This window comes from Pyrgilauda ruficollis, unplaced genomic scaffold, assembly GCF_017590135.1.
Source record: "Pyrgilauda ruficollis isolate IOZ18807 unplaced genomic scaffold, ASM1759013v1 scaffold13, whole genome shotgun sequence".
Taxonomy (NCBI): domain Eukaryota; kingdom Metazoa; phylum Chordata; class Aves; order Passeriformes; family Passeridae; genus Pyrgilauda; species Pyrgilauda ruficollis.
The window spans coordinates 3,212,800-3,232,609 of record NW_024511432.1 but is presented as its reverse complement, the minus strand read 5'-3'; the positions used below and the strand labels follow the sequence as shown (position 1 = coordinate 3,232,609).

At 40.3% G+C, this 19,810-nt stretch overlaps 1 protein-coding gene across 1 annotated transcript; it reads left to right on the top strand.

The window, feature by feature from the left end:
* The first annotated feature begins 125 nt into the window (after positions 1–125).
* On the top strand, positions 126–15,456 carry ATMIN (ATM interactor). The gene is made up of 4 exons (XM_041458868.1): positions 126–350; positions 5,834–5,959; positions 6,921–7,120; positions 8,077–15,456. The coding sequence occupies exons 1-4, from the start codon at positions 138–140 to the stop codon at positions 9,905–9,907; spliced, it is 2,370 nt and encodes a 789-aa protein (XP_041314802.1). The 5' UTR covers positions 126–137; the 3' UTR covers positions 9,908–15,456.
* Positions 15,457–19,810: the final 4,354 nt, after the last annotated feature.

The following is a 19,810-nucleotide window of genomic DNA, read 5'->3' as shown; positions in this document are numbered from 1 at the left end:
GCTCGCAGCCGCCGCCGCGGGGCGCTGGCGGGCGGGGGGCGGGGCCGCGCCACGTGCCTCATGAATATTCAGCAGAACCGCCGCCGATTGGCCGCCGCCCCCGGAAGCGGAGCGGGGGCCGAGCAGCTGACAGCAACATGGCGGCGGCGGCCGGGCGGCGTGGCGGGGGCTTGGGGCGGCCCCCCGCGCCCGTGAGGGACGTGCCGCCCGCCGGGGAGCTGGTGCGGCCCTCGGTGACAGAGCTGTCCCAAGTGCGGACCAACATCCTGTGCACCGTGCCCGGCTGCGGGAAGGTGCTGCCCAACAGCCCGGCCCTCAACATGCACCTCAGCAAGGCGCACCCGCTCCAGGTACCGCCGTGAGGCCGGGCCGGCCCCGCCGCCCCCTCCCGCTCGGCCCCTCACCGTGGCTGCGTGGCTCTGGCGTGGCGCAGCGCCGTGTTCCGCCCCGGGGCCTGCGGCCGGCTCGGCTCCGGGTCCGGGGGGCGGCTGCCGTGTTGGCTGTGCTCGGGTTTGGTTCGTAGTGAGACTGAGGGGCGGTGTGATTCCCCACCCTGAGAAGAACTGGGATTCTTCCGAGAGATTCTGAGACAGCTGGGATTGTTCAGCCTGGAGAGGAGGGTGTTGTGGGGTGACCTAATTGAGGCCTTCTGGTACCTGAGGGGAACTCACAGGAGGGATGGGGACAAGAGCCTGGAGTGGCAGGACAAGGGGGAACGGGTTCAAATGGAAAGAGTAGGTTTAGGTTAGACATTAGGAGGAATTTCTTCATTGTGAGGATGGGAAGGCCCTGGCACAGGTTGCCCTATCCCTGGAAGTGTCCAAGGCCAGGTTGTACGGGGCATGGAGCAACCTGGGATAGTGGAAGGTTTCCCTGCCCGTGGCATGGGGATGGAACAAGATGATGTTCAAGGTCCCCTTCCAACCCAAACAATTCTGTGATTCCAGATGGGAATAATGACGTGTTTCTCGTTGTCTCTTGTTTAAATTTCCCCTTGTGAAAGGCCACTGCAGGACCCTGTATAAATACACAAGTGTGCGTGTGTGAATGGGCTGACCAATTGTGTTGAGGATTCCTCTAAAATTACTTACAGAAAATAACCAATTTTGCACATTTTTGTAAACATACCACAGGTAGTTAGGAGTTCTTTGGGACTTAGCTTCTGCTGTTTTACTTGCTTATCACCAATCTTTCTGCAGTAAGACTTGAAAGCCCCACTTGTGAGGTGCTGTGCAAACATGCAGCATTTCCTAACCTTATCAGCTGGCAAACCATTTCCATCCCAACGCCGAGGGCTGTTATGCTGGGGTTTTGTTTGTTTTTTTTAAAAATGTCTGAGCTAAAAAAAACCCAGCAAAACAGATGGATGCCATTTTGGAAACAAGCCCTCATTTCCATAATACTCCTGAGCTAAGCATGTGCTGGGGGGGAGGAGAACCACAGTTCAGCAGGCACACATTGAGAGTGGGCCTTTCGGAAAGATATCCTTACTTTTCCCAAAATTGTAATGCCAAGCTTGCAAGGACAAATTGTATTCCTGGAAAACTTCAAGTGCAGCATTCATAGCTGCATTCTGAAAGTGCAGCCTCAGTGGGTGAACAATAAACAATAAACATCCCTGTATTGGTGAAATGGCTACAGAGTCAAGTGTGGGTCACACGTGCTCCTTGGTGAGGAACAAAAGGAAATAGTGTCAAGTGTACTTGCTGTCATGTGTTTTGGGATGTTTTAATTTCATTTCCTGTACCAACTAACAGCTTTATTGTGTGTTATGTGTTAGATCTCACATGTCCATGTGGGGAGGAGGTACAGCAGAAGTTCCAAGTGTTCTTTCAGGTCAGCAGAGTCGTTTTGGTTGTGATCTGATGCTCTGAGCGTGCAGTGCAGCTGGTGGCTTACATAACTCAGGGTATGATGGGTGAGCAAATGCTGCTTTCTCACCCAGCTTGCTGTTAGCCACCAGTGCCTTGTAGAATTAGAGCACACTCCATACGCCTAATTACTGAATCTGGTGATGGCTTGGGATAAATGTTGAAACGTGGATGGATGCAAACTTTCAGAAACTGCTTGACTTGTTTCAAGGGCATTGTAATTGAGACTAAAATGTGGTTGAGGCTTAAGAGAGACTAAATATTTTTATATTGGTATTCCCTTTTAAGAGGTAGCTGATTGCCCAGATAAAAATAATTTATTAGATTGCATTTATTAGTGAAATATTCAGTTAGTGAAGAGACAACTTGGCAAATGAGATGGTAAGAAGCTATTGGGGAAGAAGAGAACACAGTACACCTGAAGAGAAGGGAGGATGACTTGGTTAATTTTCATTAATAAAAGTAGCACCAGTAGGATGTTTTTATACCAAAACCCATGAGGAATTGCAGTGGCAAAGGAAGGACATTTACATAGAGATTACCCTCTGTAAAAACAGAGTTAAGTGCAGCAGTACCAGATTTTAGTCTTGTGAAGTGATAATGGTTTGACCAGCTCTGGTTTGTAACAGAAATAACCTGAGGTGGGAAACACTTGCAAAATAATTTGGTCATACACGAATGAGCATTTAGGGTAAAGCTGCTGTGAGAAGGGCAGTCCTAAAATATGGCAGAGGGATATTCTATGTTGGTACTATAGGGTAAGAACCTGATTGAAATAAGTTAAAATTAACCAGAAGATGTGTAGAAAATAACTGCTAAGGGTGATGAATGGCAAGTGTTTCTGACAAAGGGAAATTAGAAAAATTTGGCTTGTTTTGCCTAACAAAGATATGAAGTGTTGATACATATTTTTTCTGGCTCCTTGACAGAGGATAAGCTAATTTAAAAAATGAGAGCAGTGGATATAAACTTGAATTTTTTATTTTAATTCTTTGGTCTTTTGGCTACATTATTTTATGGGAAGAAGGGAAACTACATGTATGTAGTTTAAAATGAAGCTAGAAGAGTTAATGTAAAGGGGAGGGTTCTGTGTATTACTGTGATAACTGGGAGGCTGTAGTCAGTGTGAACTGCAAGGGTAGCACACCCTTGGGGTAGGTTACTCAAATACTGCACTACCACAATGGTTGTTATTGTAAGAATAAATGCACTTCTCTCCATGTCCTATTTAGTAAAGAAATGGCTGAGCATCTGCTGCAGAAACCCCCATGTTTTAAATAGTTGACTACAGTCTACTGCAACATCATTTAAAATTAATCCTTTGGAGTAAGCCTTTCTGGGGCAGGAAAGCAAGACGTCACTAAGTTCACCTTGACTAAGTCTGTAGCAAGGAGTGTTAATTCTGCTTTCCCAGTTGTTGTCACTAGCCGTGTCAGTATTCCTTACACTGCAAGTGTCTGCGCTGGGAGAAGTTCATTGCACCAATATCTGCCTATAATTTTGGTGGGTGGATGTTGTAGAAACATGGGACATAACATCAGATAGGTAAGGAAGGGAGCTGTGAGAATGTCTGAAACAGAACTGGCCAGGTGGGCTTTGAGAAGACGCAGGATTAACCATTTAGAGCCACAAGGACTTGGGATAGGTCAAAGCAAGATTACTGTCCATATACAATATCTTACATGTGTAGAGTATGTCTCAGCTTGTCACAACTAATGTGTTGTGGTCTCTGCCACTAAAGGCTGTGTTCCAGCTGTTTAAAAAGCATTTTATTGGTGTCTATAAAGCTTTTAAACACTTGGTATTATTCTATACCTTAGTATTTCAGTAGTTTTAAATAACCTGGCTGAGGTTTACCTGTCAAGTTGCTGAACATGTTTCCCATATTGCCCTGTCAGTTGTTGGGTTGTGATGTTAAATATAACACACTTAATAACTTTTTATTTAGGAATAAGTAACTCTAATTGCCAGTTACTCAGCGTATTGGTATCATCTGCAGTGGGAGAGGCCAAACATAGCTTTGACTTAAAGGCAGATCTTTTCTCCTGAGGACTTTGACATGTGATGAAAGTGTTCTGTATACAGTCAGGGTTAAAAAGTGGAATTGGGGCTGGAACAACTAGATTTCTTTGTGTCATGTTCCTGTTTAGGGCAGTGGCTCTAGGAGGTACAACAATAGTCACAGTGATGATTCAGCAGAGATAGAACAGACCTGTTTATGAATGGGCTGTCCACAGGGAAAACTGCTGTACAGGGTGCTTAGAAGGTAAAAATGTTACATGAAAACTCCCTTTTTAGAGACTTATTCGAGGTTTTCTTGATATGGCAGGTGATCATTTTGGTCAAGAGGCTCTAAACATTGCTTGAGTCTGATATGTCATTAATAAAAATGAACTTGTGGCAATGGCAGCAGGTAGCTGATCATTTTGGTCAAGAGGCTCTAAATCTAAACATTGCTTGAGTCTGCTATGTTACTAATAAAAATGAACTTGTGGCAATGGCAGCAGGTAGCAGTGTTGAGTGTGCAGAAATATAACTGAAATGTTGCTTGAAGGGATTACATTTTACAAATTATCTTAGTTTAAGAGATGATTTGAGGGAAAACAAAATTATTGAAATATTCCCCCTCCCCAACTTCCTGAGGTGTAAATGAGAGGACTTCAAAAGCAAGGCATGAGTGGCTGAGGACAGCATTGTTGGGTTGTGAGTAATTGCAGGTGGGTAAGAGGTGGGGGTGTGAGCAGTGAAGCCCTTTGGGCCCTGGCAGCTGAGGTACATACTTTGTTTGCTTCACATGGGGAGGACTGTTGTGCTTTGTGCATTCTCTGTATTTGGTGAAACCTGTGTAAACACGACCAGCTGGAGATCTGCCCAGAGAGGTAGGGAGTGACTGGTGTGAAATTAACCTTCCATTACTGACTGTGCTCACTGTCCTCATGCTAAGGAAAATCAGGTGCCGAGTTCAAACAGGGCATGGTCCCATTTCTTCCCTGAAAAATCATCTTGGGGATGCCATCATGGACTATACTAACTGGTTCTAGGAACTGTGTTTGGCCTCCAGTTCAGTCTCAGGATAGAAGGAGACTCACAGCTACTCTGAGCATCAGATTTTAAATAGTTCTCTTTTAATTTTTTGTTCGGATACAGGTGCCTGATGCTTCTACTGAGACCCTTTCAGTTAGGGTGTGTCTAGAGGTATATGTCTTGTCTGGTTTCCATGCCAGTGTCCTCAGTAGGAAGGGATTCTATGTGGTTGAACAATCTGGACAATCCCACTAGTATGTCCTTCTTACATGTCCTTCTTTGAGGTCTTCTTTGAGCAAATTGTGTTGCTTTCTTCTATGTACATGTGAGGGTCAGTGAGACAACTCCCATGGAAGGTCTGCATAGATTGGTCTCTTAGTGTTTGAGGGTCAGAATTAGCATACTAGTTGTTTCATAGACTTATGTGAGATTTGGTTTATGATCTAAATTAAGTGGCAGAGCATACTTGGCATTTTTCATTCTTATTACAAGTAAACTCTAAACAGTGCTAACAGAATTCCAGCATCAAGGAAGTGTTGTGTTTCAGTGACTAATCTTAATGGAGCTTCACATACTGTGCTACTAACAAGTAAAACCACATTGAATCAGCAGTCTAGGGTAGTATCTGTATGGAAATTTTTTTTTGGCTCAAATAACAGGAAACATAGGACAGGGAGTGTCTTAGTAAAAGTAAATAGTACAGTACCACTACTCCATAGAGCTTGTTGTAATTGAACCTGGTAATTTTGATGGGATATTTGCAAACTGGCATCCACACAGGGCAAAAACTACATTTGATCTTTCAAATCACATAGGAAAGTGCCTCCAGCTAATTGAGATGTGTAAACTCAGTGAGCCATAGTTCATGTGTATTCTGAATATTGTCTTGAATATGCAAACCTGTAGAATTGTCAACTTCTCAACTGGTTCTTTTTCAGGATGGAAAACTTAATGCACCAATAAGGAAGGGTTTGAAAACTTCACAGAAATTCTACTGCTGTCCTATTGAAGGCTGCCCTAGAGGACCAAACAGACCATTTTCCCAATTTTCTCTTGTAAAACAGGTATTCCTGTTTCCTGAAGTATTTTCACACTGATTTAGTCCTATCTCTACTCCAAAGAGTGTGCACTTTTGCATACAGATACAAGCATAACCTCTCAGCTCACAGCAGAAGTTAGAGAACTGTATGCAGCAACTCCAAGTGCACTTGTGATTCATGAGTTTGCATGTTTGCATGTTGATATTAGAGGACTTGAACCTTTTGATCAGACAGAGGCCAGTATGTTCTTCTAAACTAGATCAGAGCCCCTCTCCACAAATTAAACAGATGGAGAAAGATTAAAGGAGAGGGGGGGAAAAATTACAGTAGCAACTGATAAAGGTTTAAACTGTGGCTGATGCTTTTAACTGCTTTTTCAAGTGGTCAAGGATTAAGAGCTTTTCTCTGCTTTAATATTAAAATGCATTTGTTTACTAGTTAACCTGTTTAAGAAAACATATAAGACTTGGTTCTGCATGAGAGAGCAAAAAGAGCACTGTGCTGCAGTTGGTTACCTGTGCTGAGCTGGGGACCCTGTAGGAGTTGAGTGGCTGGCACTTGGTGCCATAAATGAAAAGGAAAAATTCTGGTGTTTGCTCTGGTGTTGACCTGTACGACTTGAGATTATTTGCTCAGTTGTAGATCCTCAGGAGTGTGCACATGTTGCAGCATAACCTTACTGTGCTCGTTGGGCAAGGTTGATCTATAGATTTATTGATGTCCACAGGAAATCTTCCATGGCATTAGAATGGGTAGATGTTTATCTGTGTTTTTAAGATGCATGTAGCATCAGCAGATTTGCAAACTTCAGATTCTCTCTATTGACTTCTTTAAACTTATTTGTAGTAACGCTTTAAAAAATAATTAATGCTACACTTCAGTGCTACTTAGCAACTGAAATTTGCAGATATTTTCTCCCCAATCATTATTTTATTTTTTTAATCTTCACTGAATGCTAATGTTTACTTTCCCTTGTGTATTCTAGCACTTTATGAAAATGCATGCTGAAAAGAAGCACAAATGTGATAAATGTAGTAACTCCTATGGCACAGAATGGTATTTGAAACGGCATATAGAGGTCTGTGGCAAGACTTTCCAGTGTACTTGTGGGTGCCCTTATGCCAGCAGAACAGCATTACTGTCTCACATTTACAGAACTGGCCATGAAATTCCTGCAGAACACAGGTAAAAGTGACGCAGTGAAGTAATGATACATTCATCACCAAGTCCTGTGTGTCTCATGTGCTGCTTTTTTGTCTCCTTTCTGTTTATTAAATAGGAAATTAGGATCATGTTGTTTTAGTTGCAAAGCAGTGTGCAGTTTCTTTGTTGCTTTTAGGAGTTTCTGTTTTGTTGAAGGCAGTGGTGGTCATCTAATCAGTAAGATCTGGTTTCCCTACATAGGAAACAAAAAGTACTGATGACACTGCAGTGCTTGGCATAAATGGGTGTGGTTCTTGTTGCATTCTGCTTTTACAGTTCTGTGAGAGTAGACATGATTTGGAGATATGTATAGCTGGTAACAGAGGTGTGGAATGCAGTTCAGGTTATTTTCTTGTACAGTCTAGTCATTGTTGCAATTGTTGGTGGATGTATTTTTTACCACCTATGGTTAGACTTATAGTTTCCATATGTCCATATATTTCATAAAGGGCAATCTACTTTCTGAAGCTTAGCCTATCTCTGAGGTTCAGCTGCTGCAAAATTTAAGTTTTGTGTGAAGAATTGCTAATTTTTATTTTCTATTTCCATGAGAGATCATTACCTGTACGTATATTTTAAGAGCTTTGTCCCTTCCAATGCTCAGACTGAGTCAGTGTCAAAATAACACGTTAAAAGTCTTCAAATCAATGTGCTTAATCTAAGAGGGGAAGACACCATCTAAACTTGCACATCCATTTGGAAATAGGTCTCCATTAGGGGTAGTGTTTATTCTTTTTTAAAATGAGAGAGCGAAGAATGACATTTAGCAAAATTGAACTTCATGGAGTCTTTTTATGTTTTAATCTGGATTAATTGTCTTCTCGTATCTAGCCTCATCTGTGACTTCAGTTGGTGTTTTCAGTGCAGTCACTCAAAAGAATGGAAGGCAGATGTTATGTGTTGGAAAGAAGTATAAATTATTGATCTCATGTTCACAGGGATCCTCCTAGTAAGAAAAGGAAAATGGAGTCCTCCGTTCATAATCAGCAGTTGGCAGAGAAAGCAAACGAAGCATTCAGCAATACACACAGTACTGCTCCTGGCACTCAGGAACTGGAGTCCTCTGAAGTGAAAGTAGCAGCCTCTCTTGAAGGCTCCTGCAGTTCTAACTTCACAAACCAAATGCAGCCAAAATGTGCACCAAAGATGCTTTTACCCAAGCCCAAGGTGGCTTTGGTTAAACTTCCAGTGATGCAGGTTGCTCACTTGCCTGTGTATGTATCTGCAACAGACTCTTCTGTCAAACCTGCTGTAGTGGCTGTTGATAATCAAGGTTCAGTTGTAAGTACTGTTCATTTATTGCCTCAGTCTATAGGAATCCTGATTCCAGCCCTGGAGGCAGAAACACTTGTATTTAAAGACAGTATGCCTGTTTCAAAAGTGACAGCTTCTGGTGATCGTGAGCCAGTAAGTACTGGTGTACAAGTTGAATTGGACAAGGTTACATCAAATAACCCAGGGCAAGAGCTGGGGAATGTTTGTCACAAGAACAAAATTTCTTCAATAAATATACAGACTGACTTATCTTATATCTCACAGAGCTTTGTACCAGCTGCAGCCTGGACTCCAAATTCTTCTGTGTCCTCTTGTTCTCAGACAGATCTGTCATTCAGTTCCCAGGTTTCATTACCCATCAGTGTACAGACACAGACACTGCTGCCTGCTTCCAAGCTGACTTCATCCATAGCTGCTCAGACTGATGCTTTCAGTCAGGGCTGTTTTCCAACATGTGGCATTTCCAGAGAGACTCAAACCAGCAGGACACAGGACTGTATTGATGGAAGAGTACAGATGGACCAGGCTGTAATGTGCAGTGACATTTTTGACAATGTTCCTTCATCATATAATGTTTCTACTCACATTGAACTTCCAGAAAACAATTTAATGCCTGCAAATATAGATCAGACCTTGCTGCAAAGAAGTAATTGCAAGAGCCTGAATCAGGATACGGTTAAGTCTGAATCCCTTATCAGCTTCAATACACAGACTAATATACTTCCACCTCAAAATACAACAGATAATCAAACCCAGACAATGGACCTGCTGAGTGATCTGGAAAACATTTTTTCAGGAAACATGTCTGGCCAGTCACTGGATAATCGTGGCCTTTTGTCTGAGACCAGTTCTAATGCTGACACACATCTTCCTTCTGCTCCATCACAGAGCACAGGGATAGACTTCGACATTGAAGAGTTCTTTTCAGCATCCAACATCCAAACTCAGACTGAAGAGAGTGAGCTTGGTACCCTGAACTCTGAGCCAGTTTTGGAGTCACTGGACATTGAAACTCAGACTGATTTCTTATTTTCAGATAGTGCCACTCAATCATATAACTGCCGAGGCAATTCTAACTTCTTAGGTTTGGAGATGTTTGATACACAGACACAGACAGACTTGAATTTCTTTTTGGACAGTACTACCCATCTGCCTTTAGGAAGTATTCTGAAACAGTCCAGTTTCTCCATGAGCACTGACTCATCTGATACAGAAACCCAGACAGAAGTATATATGGCTACTAAAAATACACCTGCTCAGAATATGGAAAGCAAAGTCCAGCTCAGTAGTGCTGAGACACAGACTATGGATAGCTGCTTTGAGAATCTGGGGAGTTTATTCCTTACCAGCAATGAAACACAGACAGCAATGGATGACTTCCTTCTGGCTGACTTAGCCTGGAATACAATGGAGTCCCAGTTCAGTTCAGTAGAAACACAGACCTGTGAAGAGCTGTGCTCCTTGTTCCAGAGCTCTGACAAGCCCAGCCACTGAGTGCTAATATAACTGTTTCTTGTGGTTTGAATTTAATTTATTGGGGTGGGAGAGATGGCTTTACCAATTGATCCACTTTGCATTATTGAATGTACTTGTCACGAGCAGTTGACCTAAGAGACTTTTCATGCTGAAGGTACTCTATTGAATATGTAACTTTACATAAACTATGTGTGTATAAATAGAGGGGAAAGGGGGGCCTGTAACATGTTAATGTACATTTGAACCTTAAAAAATTATGTGGTGCCTATGTTTTTTCCTCAGACTTCTTTATGAAGCTGTTACTGCTTTCATCTAAGTGGAAGAACTTTTAAAGTTGTTCTCTATATCTCTCTCTCTATTCCTGGCTTACATGCAGGGTTCCAATGTGCTGGACCAAAACCCTGACCTGTTCAATTGAGATGCTTCCCTGAACTTACGGGGGAGGATTCTATTAGTGTAAGCTACTTCTGTTTACTTTTTTTAGTAGCTTGTATTTTAAATCCGGCATGAACATAATCAGCCGTATTGTCTTCTTTTACTTTATGCCTTCACAGCTCTTTCTCCTGCATAAGCTGACATTTTCCAAATACCTGTCCAACACACTAGACACCTAGAGATTCTTGAATTGTTGAAAATATTTATTATTTAAAAAGTGTGTAGAAAGCAGTATTTTTTTTCCCTGAGTGGCACTGATGCTCTTTGAAGGGTAGGAAAAGAACATGGAATTCATAATTGTAGGGAAAATTAGTATGTCGTCCTTTTAGCTAGCATAATAAATGGGACTAACATTTTTAGTCTTCAGAAGGGATTTGCTTAAATTATTTCTGTCTTGAAGATGCAAATGTTACAATGTGTGTGCCTCAGAGACTGGAATAATTTGGTTTTGCTGAAATTCTCCTAGCTTTATTGAGATACGAGTTGAGAAATGTTACAGTGGTTTACTAACTTAAGAGAAATCTTTAAAAATGGACAATTAAATTCCTTAAAACACCTTGACTTCTGGTTTTGGACTTCCTGCTTCCAGAAACAGTTGGAATCCATACAGCAGAACTGGGAGATCAGCTCACAGAAGCCCTTCCAGAACAGCTCTATCTTACTTTTGCACTTTGATCTGCAGCCCTCAGTTCCTGCAGCTTTCACAGTTTCCCTGAGTATAGTCAAACTCACACAAACTGATTTTTCAGAGAAGAAGCATATGACCTCTTGGCACCTTTTTTTTTAATGTTTAGGTTGCCCCTAATGCCACTGTTTGCAGTATTTTTCATTTACATTAAGCCAGTTGTGAATGTATGTTGGAATTTGGCCTTAAGTAATTTTTATCTCTTGCTATAATATCTGTGAAATGTAGGCCTCTGGTTTTGTACTGGACAACTTTTAGTTTCTGTAACCTTAAAGGAAAACTCTGTGTGTCAAATTCCTGGGTCTGTAACAGACTTCACTCCTCCCTTGTTAGAGGAGAGCTATTGGCTGCATATTTACTGTGCAGCCCAGCAGCAAATGTATGTCCAAGCCTTAGGTTTTGAGGACTCCCTATGCTTTGTGCTGCATATTCTCAGTTCAAGGATGTGGGAGTTAAGTTACTCATCCATTGCAGCCAGCTTGTTTTTGTTGCAGATGAGCAATACCTTTCTTTTATCCTTTTTTTTTTCCCTTTGTCTTTTCCTAATAGTCTTTATATTGCTGTGGTGAGTGTCTTTGCTGAAATAATCTCTTCAGATTAATCCTGAAACTCACATTTTCCTCCTGAGACCCCATCTGTGTTGCCTGTTTGATTTTTCAACATTTCTAGGTATGATTTCAGACACTTCCAGTCTGGCTGAAGAAACTGCAGAATGGAATCTTGCAGTTCCTCAGGAGAAAGTCACTCTGCTGTGGGGAATGCCCCCAGATTTCACAATGTCTGTTGAGTTCTCTTCTGAAGGGTGGGATATATTTAAAAAAGGAAGGCCTCACTTGTAATTTTGTTTCTTGTGAAGATGACTGACTCATATTTGCTTGCCTACTTTGAAATTGAGAGATAAGATAAAGAACAAAATTAGGTTAATTTATTCTGTTGCAATATCTTTCTAGTAATGTTGCAACTTCACATTTTAAAGTGTTTTTCCTTCCCCTGGCTGCAATACCAGAGAATGCTTCTTCATACACTGATTTCTGTGTTTCCCATATGCAAGTTGTCTGTACTGACATGTGAAAGAGAGGTAGTCACTATAAACCTGGTTTGGGAAAAGGGTATTTTCCACAGCTGTAGAAGCTGTTTGTTACCTCTGAATTTAGAAAGTCAGCCTTTACTCTGCAAGAGAAGCAATCTTGGGTGCTGAGGAGCAGAATTGCTGAAGGGTTTGAATTGTAGCCATCTGAGAGACCAGCAAGGTTTAAAGTACTTTGAAACTAATTGAGAAATTAGAGTGATAATTGCCATGTTATTGTGTAAACCAAAGCTCTTAGCATCAGGGACTGTCAGGAAAAGACCCAGAAGTTGTGTGTATGAAATCTTACCATGTAATCATTACCCAGTTATTATACTTTTTAATTAAAAGTCTTTCTGAGCTTTGTGTATTCTATTAGAACATGCAAATCACAATCATTTCACTCATTCTATTTAAAACAGTTTGGACTTTAATTAGGTGAACACAGTACTACAACATGAAGTCATTTATTGAAAGTGCAGTATTTAGAAATTATTAAATGTCTGCACTATCTTAGGAAAGACAAAATTAACTTCTGACCAAAATTAACTTTTTTCTTCACTAATTTGCTTCTCCATAAATTATTCATTTAAAAAACAGGTTTGGATCGTGCATGTCTGGCATATGTCACTCAGTTTGGATTTATGAAGTACTTTTGTGAAAATATGAAGACTGCAGCCAGACTTCATAGTTTGGTGAATCCCACAGGAAACTTCATGAAACCTGATCTGAAACACTATTGCTGAATATTACGAATTTTTCACATTTAAACAAAAAGGCTCTCTTTTCAAGAGAGCCTCTTGCAAAAGGCTGATTTTCTGTTTTTGCCTTTGTTATAAAATAAACTTCAGACACAACCATTTCTGGGTAGAACTAAAGTGATAATTATCTCCCTTTTTCTGCAGTTTGTCTCTGATTTGATTTTCAAGGTACTGTATTGTAAGTATTGGTCAGCAGTGACTTACTATCTCACTCTTTTTTGTATCCTCTATTGCCATTAGAGCTGCTATATAGAAAGTAACATCAGAGTCTCTGTAGCCTCTTAGCAGAATTTTTTATCTGGAAGTGATTCTAATGTTATGTGTACTTACCCTTTGTGTTTCCTGCTTCATTCTGTTAAGCTGTGGTTGCTGGATCTTGATCCTGACGCCTGTGTAACACTACTATAAAATTGATGTAGTACTTTTGTAGTTTCATTTGTGCTTTTCTTTAATGTATAGTGTCAAACAAAGAAAACAGCAGATTTGGGACTTGCATTCTGCGAGAACATAAGCATAAATAAGCTGAAAAATGAAAGGTCTATCTTGTTGTCTTCCATATTTGTTTGTCAGAATGCTGAAAGTTTGTCTGGCTGTAGGTGTTTCCTCTTCTTACAGCTTTATTTGTGTCTATTTCTGCTAATACACCTGTAAATACTTTTTGCTGTGGGTAGGGAGGAAGTCCTCCCCAAAACTTTGTGTTGGCCTAGAAAAATTGGTAGTTTTAAGTCAGAGTTTGCTAATGCTACATATTCTTAGTTATGTGAAGCTGCTTGAGTTTAGAAAATTCTCAGTTCCAAAGGATATGAAAGCATTAAAAAAATGTATATATACTTGCAGCTGTAAATTAAACAGCTGCAAAAGAAACCTTGTGAAACCTCGTTAAGTTTTTAACAACTTGATCAGTGTCTGTAAATTAATGTATGTAACTGACTCCTTAGAAATTTTTGTTTCAAGTCACAATACACAGGTTTGTTTTTGTTTTTTTTTCTGTTGGAAACAAGAGGCTGAATTTCCTTGTTAGTCATATGGACCCCAGTTGTGTAGGGGCAAGAGAACAAAGAATGATGGCTGCCTTCCACTGTTCTGAGTCCTTATGCTGCTAAGATGTGAATTGATTTTTTTGTGAGGCTGGGTAGAAATGTAAGAGTTGGCAGGACTGGGGGCTTAGGGGGCTAGAGGGGGTTTCATAGCCTTTTAAATGTAAGGAAATTTAATAGAACTGATACTGAATCAACATAGAGTGCTCAACTTGCAAAAGAACATGTTCCTGAAATGGCAACTCTGAGGTGAATTAAATGTGCTTGCCTTCATCATTAAGGTTGTACAGCTTCCTTTGCTTTAATATATTTCTGATGTGTGCTGATTTTTTAAACATGATCTTAATGTACCATTTACTGTTCCAAATACATTCACACCAAACTGTTGATACCATTCTGAGCCTTGCAAGCTTTTTCATTCCTGTTTGGTTTAAGGTGCTGCTATGCTTGTGTCCTGGTAGGATGGGCCTCCAGTAACCAGGCTGCCATTGATAACAGGAGCACTGTGAGGATACGGCTGTTTAATGGTAGCAAACCAGTGTATGGTGCAGTCATGCATCTTCTGTTTCTTTTGTTGTTGTTTTTATAAGAGTTGATGTGAATTTAAATATGTGCAAGAAGGACTTGCTGCTTAGAACAGGACTGAATTCTCTTGTTTCAAGTGCCATTGCTGTGCAATGAACAGAACTCTGCGCTCAGCCCCGCAGTCAGGGTGAGGGAATGTTTGTGTTTGTGTGTGTGACTCTTCACTGAAAATGTAACCAGACAGCCTGAAATGGTGGACACGCCTCAAGGAACTGCTGAGTTAAATAACAGAAGTCCCTTTACTTGTGACCGTTTTCCATATGCTGGCTTTACAGTACCTGCAACAACTAGCTGTGGAATATAACAGATGACTTGTGGATGCCAGCTCTACATTTCACAACATCCAGTGCTTTACATGCCTCAAGCACCTGCATGCAGAGCTAGATTGACAGTACCTCTATCTACAGACATCTGCAAGTACATCTGTGATAAAGCTAGGTATGAAATATGGCCATATCTTTACAGCTTAAAGACTTCAACACCTGATTACAATCTCATTTAAGTTTGTAATTATCTGGAATGAATGAGTAATAAATCTCATGGGTGAGTCTTTCCCAAAGCGTGTGTGAGTTAATCTCAGCAAGGCTGAGAAATGTCCTTAAAATATTTTTCTTTTCGTTACTGGTGGGATTTTTTTTATTTAGTGGACAAATCTAGTTTTCAAAGGATGTTCATGTTTGGTTCTTGCTATTTAAGCCAGTAAACTTGCAGTGACCAGACAAAATCAAGCATTCATTTCTTAAACCTATTTTACAAGTGACAATCCCAAAGAAGGAATGTTGTCCTAGTAACTGTGAAACTTGTAATTACATTATTGCATGCAGAGAAAACCTTGTGCCAAAATACTGTTTCATATTTCTCTCTGTTGGAAACTGAAGTGTTACACACAACTACTACTAGTAAGTTATTCACAAGTATTGAAATGTTTTGTTCACAAATGAAGCACTTATTCAGTCCTGTAAATTATACATATTTTGGAATAAAGTTAACTTCAATCATTTTTTGCCTTCTGTTTTAATGGCCATGACCTCTGCCTGCAGAGGCCAGGGTGGGGGATCCAGTGCCTATTGGCAAGTACCACCCATTGCTCCTGAACATCTTAATTTTAGTTTACAAAATCTCTACCCACTGAAAAGCTTTCAAAACTTATCCTACAATGTCAGTTCTTGATCTCTGGAGGTGCGAAAAGGTTCTCTGTCTCAAACCTTTCGTCAGCTCAAAATGTAATCTCTGCCTTGTACATGCAGTGGAATGAGAGCCTCTGCAGAGCAGTTTCAGCTCTGTGGCAGATGCCTCACCTCTACAACAGACTCTCAGGACAGGGTTCCTTTGCTTTCTTCCTCAATCTTGCCATCCACCTCTCCTGTAGGGGTGATTTAAGGTTTCTAGTGTCATAACACCCAGTAGAAATTCACCTGAAGTATGATGATTCTATTCTAATGCCTTAATATTTTGTAATGTATTTTGTTTAACTGAGAAAATATTTTTTGCTACTGTAAATATTTAAAAAACCCAAACCCTAGAGTGGTTTGAGCATGTCTCACTCTGTCCTGTTCCTTCCTGTACAGCTCCCATGCTTAGTGATGATCCCACCATCTTCTGTTAGTTGGAGGATATAAAATGCTGATTTTTGTTGTTACCTGTAAGTCTTGCATGTGTGATTCAGAGGAGGTGAATGAGCAGAAGCCTCGTGACTGAAGGTTCATCTGCACTGTTCCCTCAGCTGTAGTCATGAATGAAGCATTCCCTGATGGACAGCAGGAGGCTGCTGTGTTCAGCCCCATCAGAGTCTGAGGTAAGCATTTGCAAACAGCAGCATTCAGGTATTTGCAGAGGGGAAGAGCTCATAAATATCTAGAAACTAAATTGCTGTTCAGAGCATCTAAAAACATGGAACAGTCAGATGTGTAAGATCCTTCTGGGAGTAACAGCCCTATTCCCATCATTGGGATGGTTCTGCTTTAGATTAGGCTGTTATTTCAGGCTTTTCATCATGCAGAATGGATTTGACTTACAGGCAGAAGTCAGCTATTTTGACAGCTCTGGAAACTTTCACAAATGGTAGACAGTCCAGAAGACAGGAAAAACTAACTCTTGATTGAGAACAGACTGAGAAGAAAGTGGCTGTTCAGAGATAGGGAAGCCCCATGTATTTTCTAACTACTTTCTGGCCTGCTGTTGCTGAGAATTTTGCTGGCAGTGAAATTGTTCCTGACTGGTTTGGGTTTAGTTCCTGAATTTCTTTCACTTGAAGAAAGTTCATGCTGGCAAGCTGATTGTTTTCCATCAGAACAATGCAGTCAGAGGCTGATTTTCTTTCTGGCTCCAGGATTTGACAATGAATCAGTCCTTTGTATGTTTGGACCTAAAACAATAGGAGAAAAATGTTGATTTAACTTTCAGGTGTTCTATCATTGCATTTTCACATTGTTGTCAACAATTCATGTGTTTTGTTTTGGCACCTTGAATGGAGGAAGCACTTCTGGCTGATCCAGCCTGTAACTTTATTTCCTTTCCTTGAACAGGAATGGTGTTGTTCTTGAGAGAACTTAACACAAAAACAAGAAGCTCCTGTTTCCTCTGCTGGAAGAACCCAGTGTATTCAAAGGCACATAATGTGATTAAGTTTATGATGGCTGAAGTGTTGTGTATTTGTTTCTTTGTTATTTGTTCTAGGTCTTTAGCAGCTTTTCTGGCCTTCTGCTGCATGTCTTGTAGTCTATGTTCTTGTATCAGGTTGTAGTAAAACCTCTGTCTAATCTGACAGATTCAAAAAAGACAGCAACACTCTTACCTGGCATCAAACACTGGAAAACATGAAAAAAAATGTTTATAGTTTCCCCTGCGACTGTTTTTTTTGTAGTCCTAAAAAATGGATTACTGAATTTCTTTATCTTGGGGCTATTTGTGAAGGATGCTTGTTTTGTAGCAGTTGCATTTAATATCTAAAGATGGAAAACAGATTAGAAAATATTTCACCATGGGGGAAAGGTACAAAGAAGGGAAGAAAATGGTCTATTAGACCTAACTGTGAAAAAAAAAAAAATGCAACAAGCTTATTTTTGGGTCTATAAAGTCATGAACTAGTGCCACTGAGACCATTTGCAGTTGATAGAAAGCCCTGTGGTTATTTTACAGCATGGCATGAAGACTGAGTCACAAGGACTCTTACCAGGAGATGGGATTTAGGAACATCCCTAAGTGCATTTTTTTCAGATACTTGTGTGAAGAGTTGTGTTAAAAGTTCTAGAACTGAAAGAGTCCCAAACCTGCTTGCTGTTACTTAATCCTTGTTAAGAAAATTCAATCCTTCTAAAAAATGCAGAATTATTTATATAAGAAAAATAAATGGTCTTCATCATTTTCTCCAGAAATGTGATGTATATGTTAGGGTATTTTTTCTTTTTCACTTTCTTAACTGGCCTTTTTTTTTTACTCTCTTCTAAATTCTTAAGACACTCAGGAGTCAACAGACAGTTAATTCTTAATTAATAAAATTTGGTGTGAGCATCATCCTACTCTAAGGCAGATTCACAAGGTCATGAACATAGGTAAACTCTTAAAATTCTATTTTCTTGTTAATGCCATGTCTTTGTTTGGATTCCAATACTTTAAAAAAAGAAAAAAAAAAAGAAAGAAAGAAAACAACAACAAAACAAAACCAAAACCCTAGAAACCAATACCCAAGCACAAAACACCCTTTCCAAGTGTCATATGTCTTGTTTAGCAGAACTTTCAGCCTGCTGGAATTACTCACTGATTTGACATCAAATATCCTTGATATAACTCTATGAATCAAAGAATTTTCACCTTAATAGATAAGGACTGCATAACCTGGTTGGTATAGATAATATTTGACACAGAAGTCAATACCATTGTTTTTTTGTATACCTCAAGCCCACTATCTAATTCTAATCTGGCACTTGTTTGGATGTGACTAAGATATTTTCTTGGGGAAATAAATAAAGTCTGAGTTAATCATCAGTGTGGGAAGGTATTTTTAAAGTAGAAGCATGCAGAACAACTGTATCATGCAAGGCTTACAGACTGCCAGTGAAAATACCATTGTCACATTCATGTAGTCACATATTATTAAACTCAGGGGTGATATTCTCTTGTAACACCTACATAGTTCATCAGCTTCAGAGGAGCTGCACAACTGAGAGTAGAAGTTGACCTTTACAGTTCATGTACTGAGTCACAACTTCATCTCCAAAGCTGCTGTAACCGTAATGCACTTCGCCTTTACATCCATTTTATCTGCCTGCTAAATATAAACCTGTTCTGGAAAGTTAAAGTGGACATGTGACAGGGGCCACTTTGGATAAGCCCCAGCACTCAGACACTCTGCCCTATTAATGGTTCCATCCTAGTTCTGCCTAATGCTCCCCTGCGCCGGTGTTTGCTTTCTCCTAGATTACCTGAGCTCACACAATCAATAAAAGCAGCAGAAGAAAGCTCCCCATTCACTTTCTGCTACAGTTCTGTCTCTTCCTTTGCAAATCTTTTAACAAAACGTGACCAAACGTTTCTGTTCATTTAGCTGGAAATTCTCAAGCATCAGACGGATTTTAAATGCACTTTGGCATGGTAGAAATGTCAGGGGCACTCGGCTCACATAGGCAAACAAGAGGCTGTCTTCAAAAATTTTGACATCAGCTGGAAGATGCAGAGACAGGTCAACAAAATGTTATTAGGACAATGTTAATTAGGACAAACCTTTATCCTGTGACCGTGTTATTTAAATCTGCAGAGGGAGAGGAATCTGGAGGAATGGAAACCATGCCTGAGCACCATTTCCTGAGGCTGTCAACACTAATTGCAATGTAAGACCTTCTGTTCTTCTTGCCCTATAATAGAGCAAACCTGCATAGCTCTAGAATTTACAGGGTGCTGTCTCCATTAGTGCTGGCACCTTCAAAATTATCTTGTCATAAAAATACTACTTTCCAGCAAAGAGATAATAGGTATTTCTTTAAAGGGGGTAGCTAGGGCAGTATTAATGATTTCTGTATCAGCTTGGTTTTGACAGTATTATTTAGAACAGAGTCTTGAAAAATGTCCTTACCATAGCACTATAAAAGCAGATATAGATTAGGCTTTGAAACTTCAATGTTCAAAATGTTGTGAACTAAATTAAGATTGAGGGGGTGGTGGATGGCTGCCTACTATTGCATACATTAAACCATAGTTTCTGTGTGTGGTACTGCTTACTTGCCTCTAAGGATTTCAGCATTTGCTGTGTACAAATATTTATAGTAGGCAAACCCAAAATTTCTTTTTAAATTTGCTTTTACAAACAGTGCCTGATGCTTCCCATCTCTAACTCTAACCACAGTTTCCATATGGATG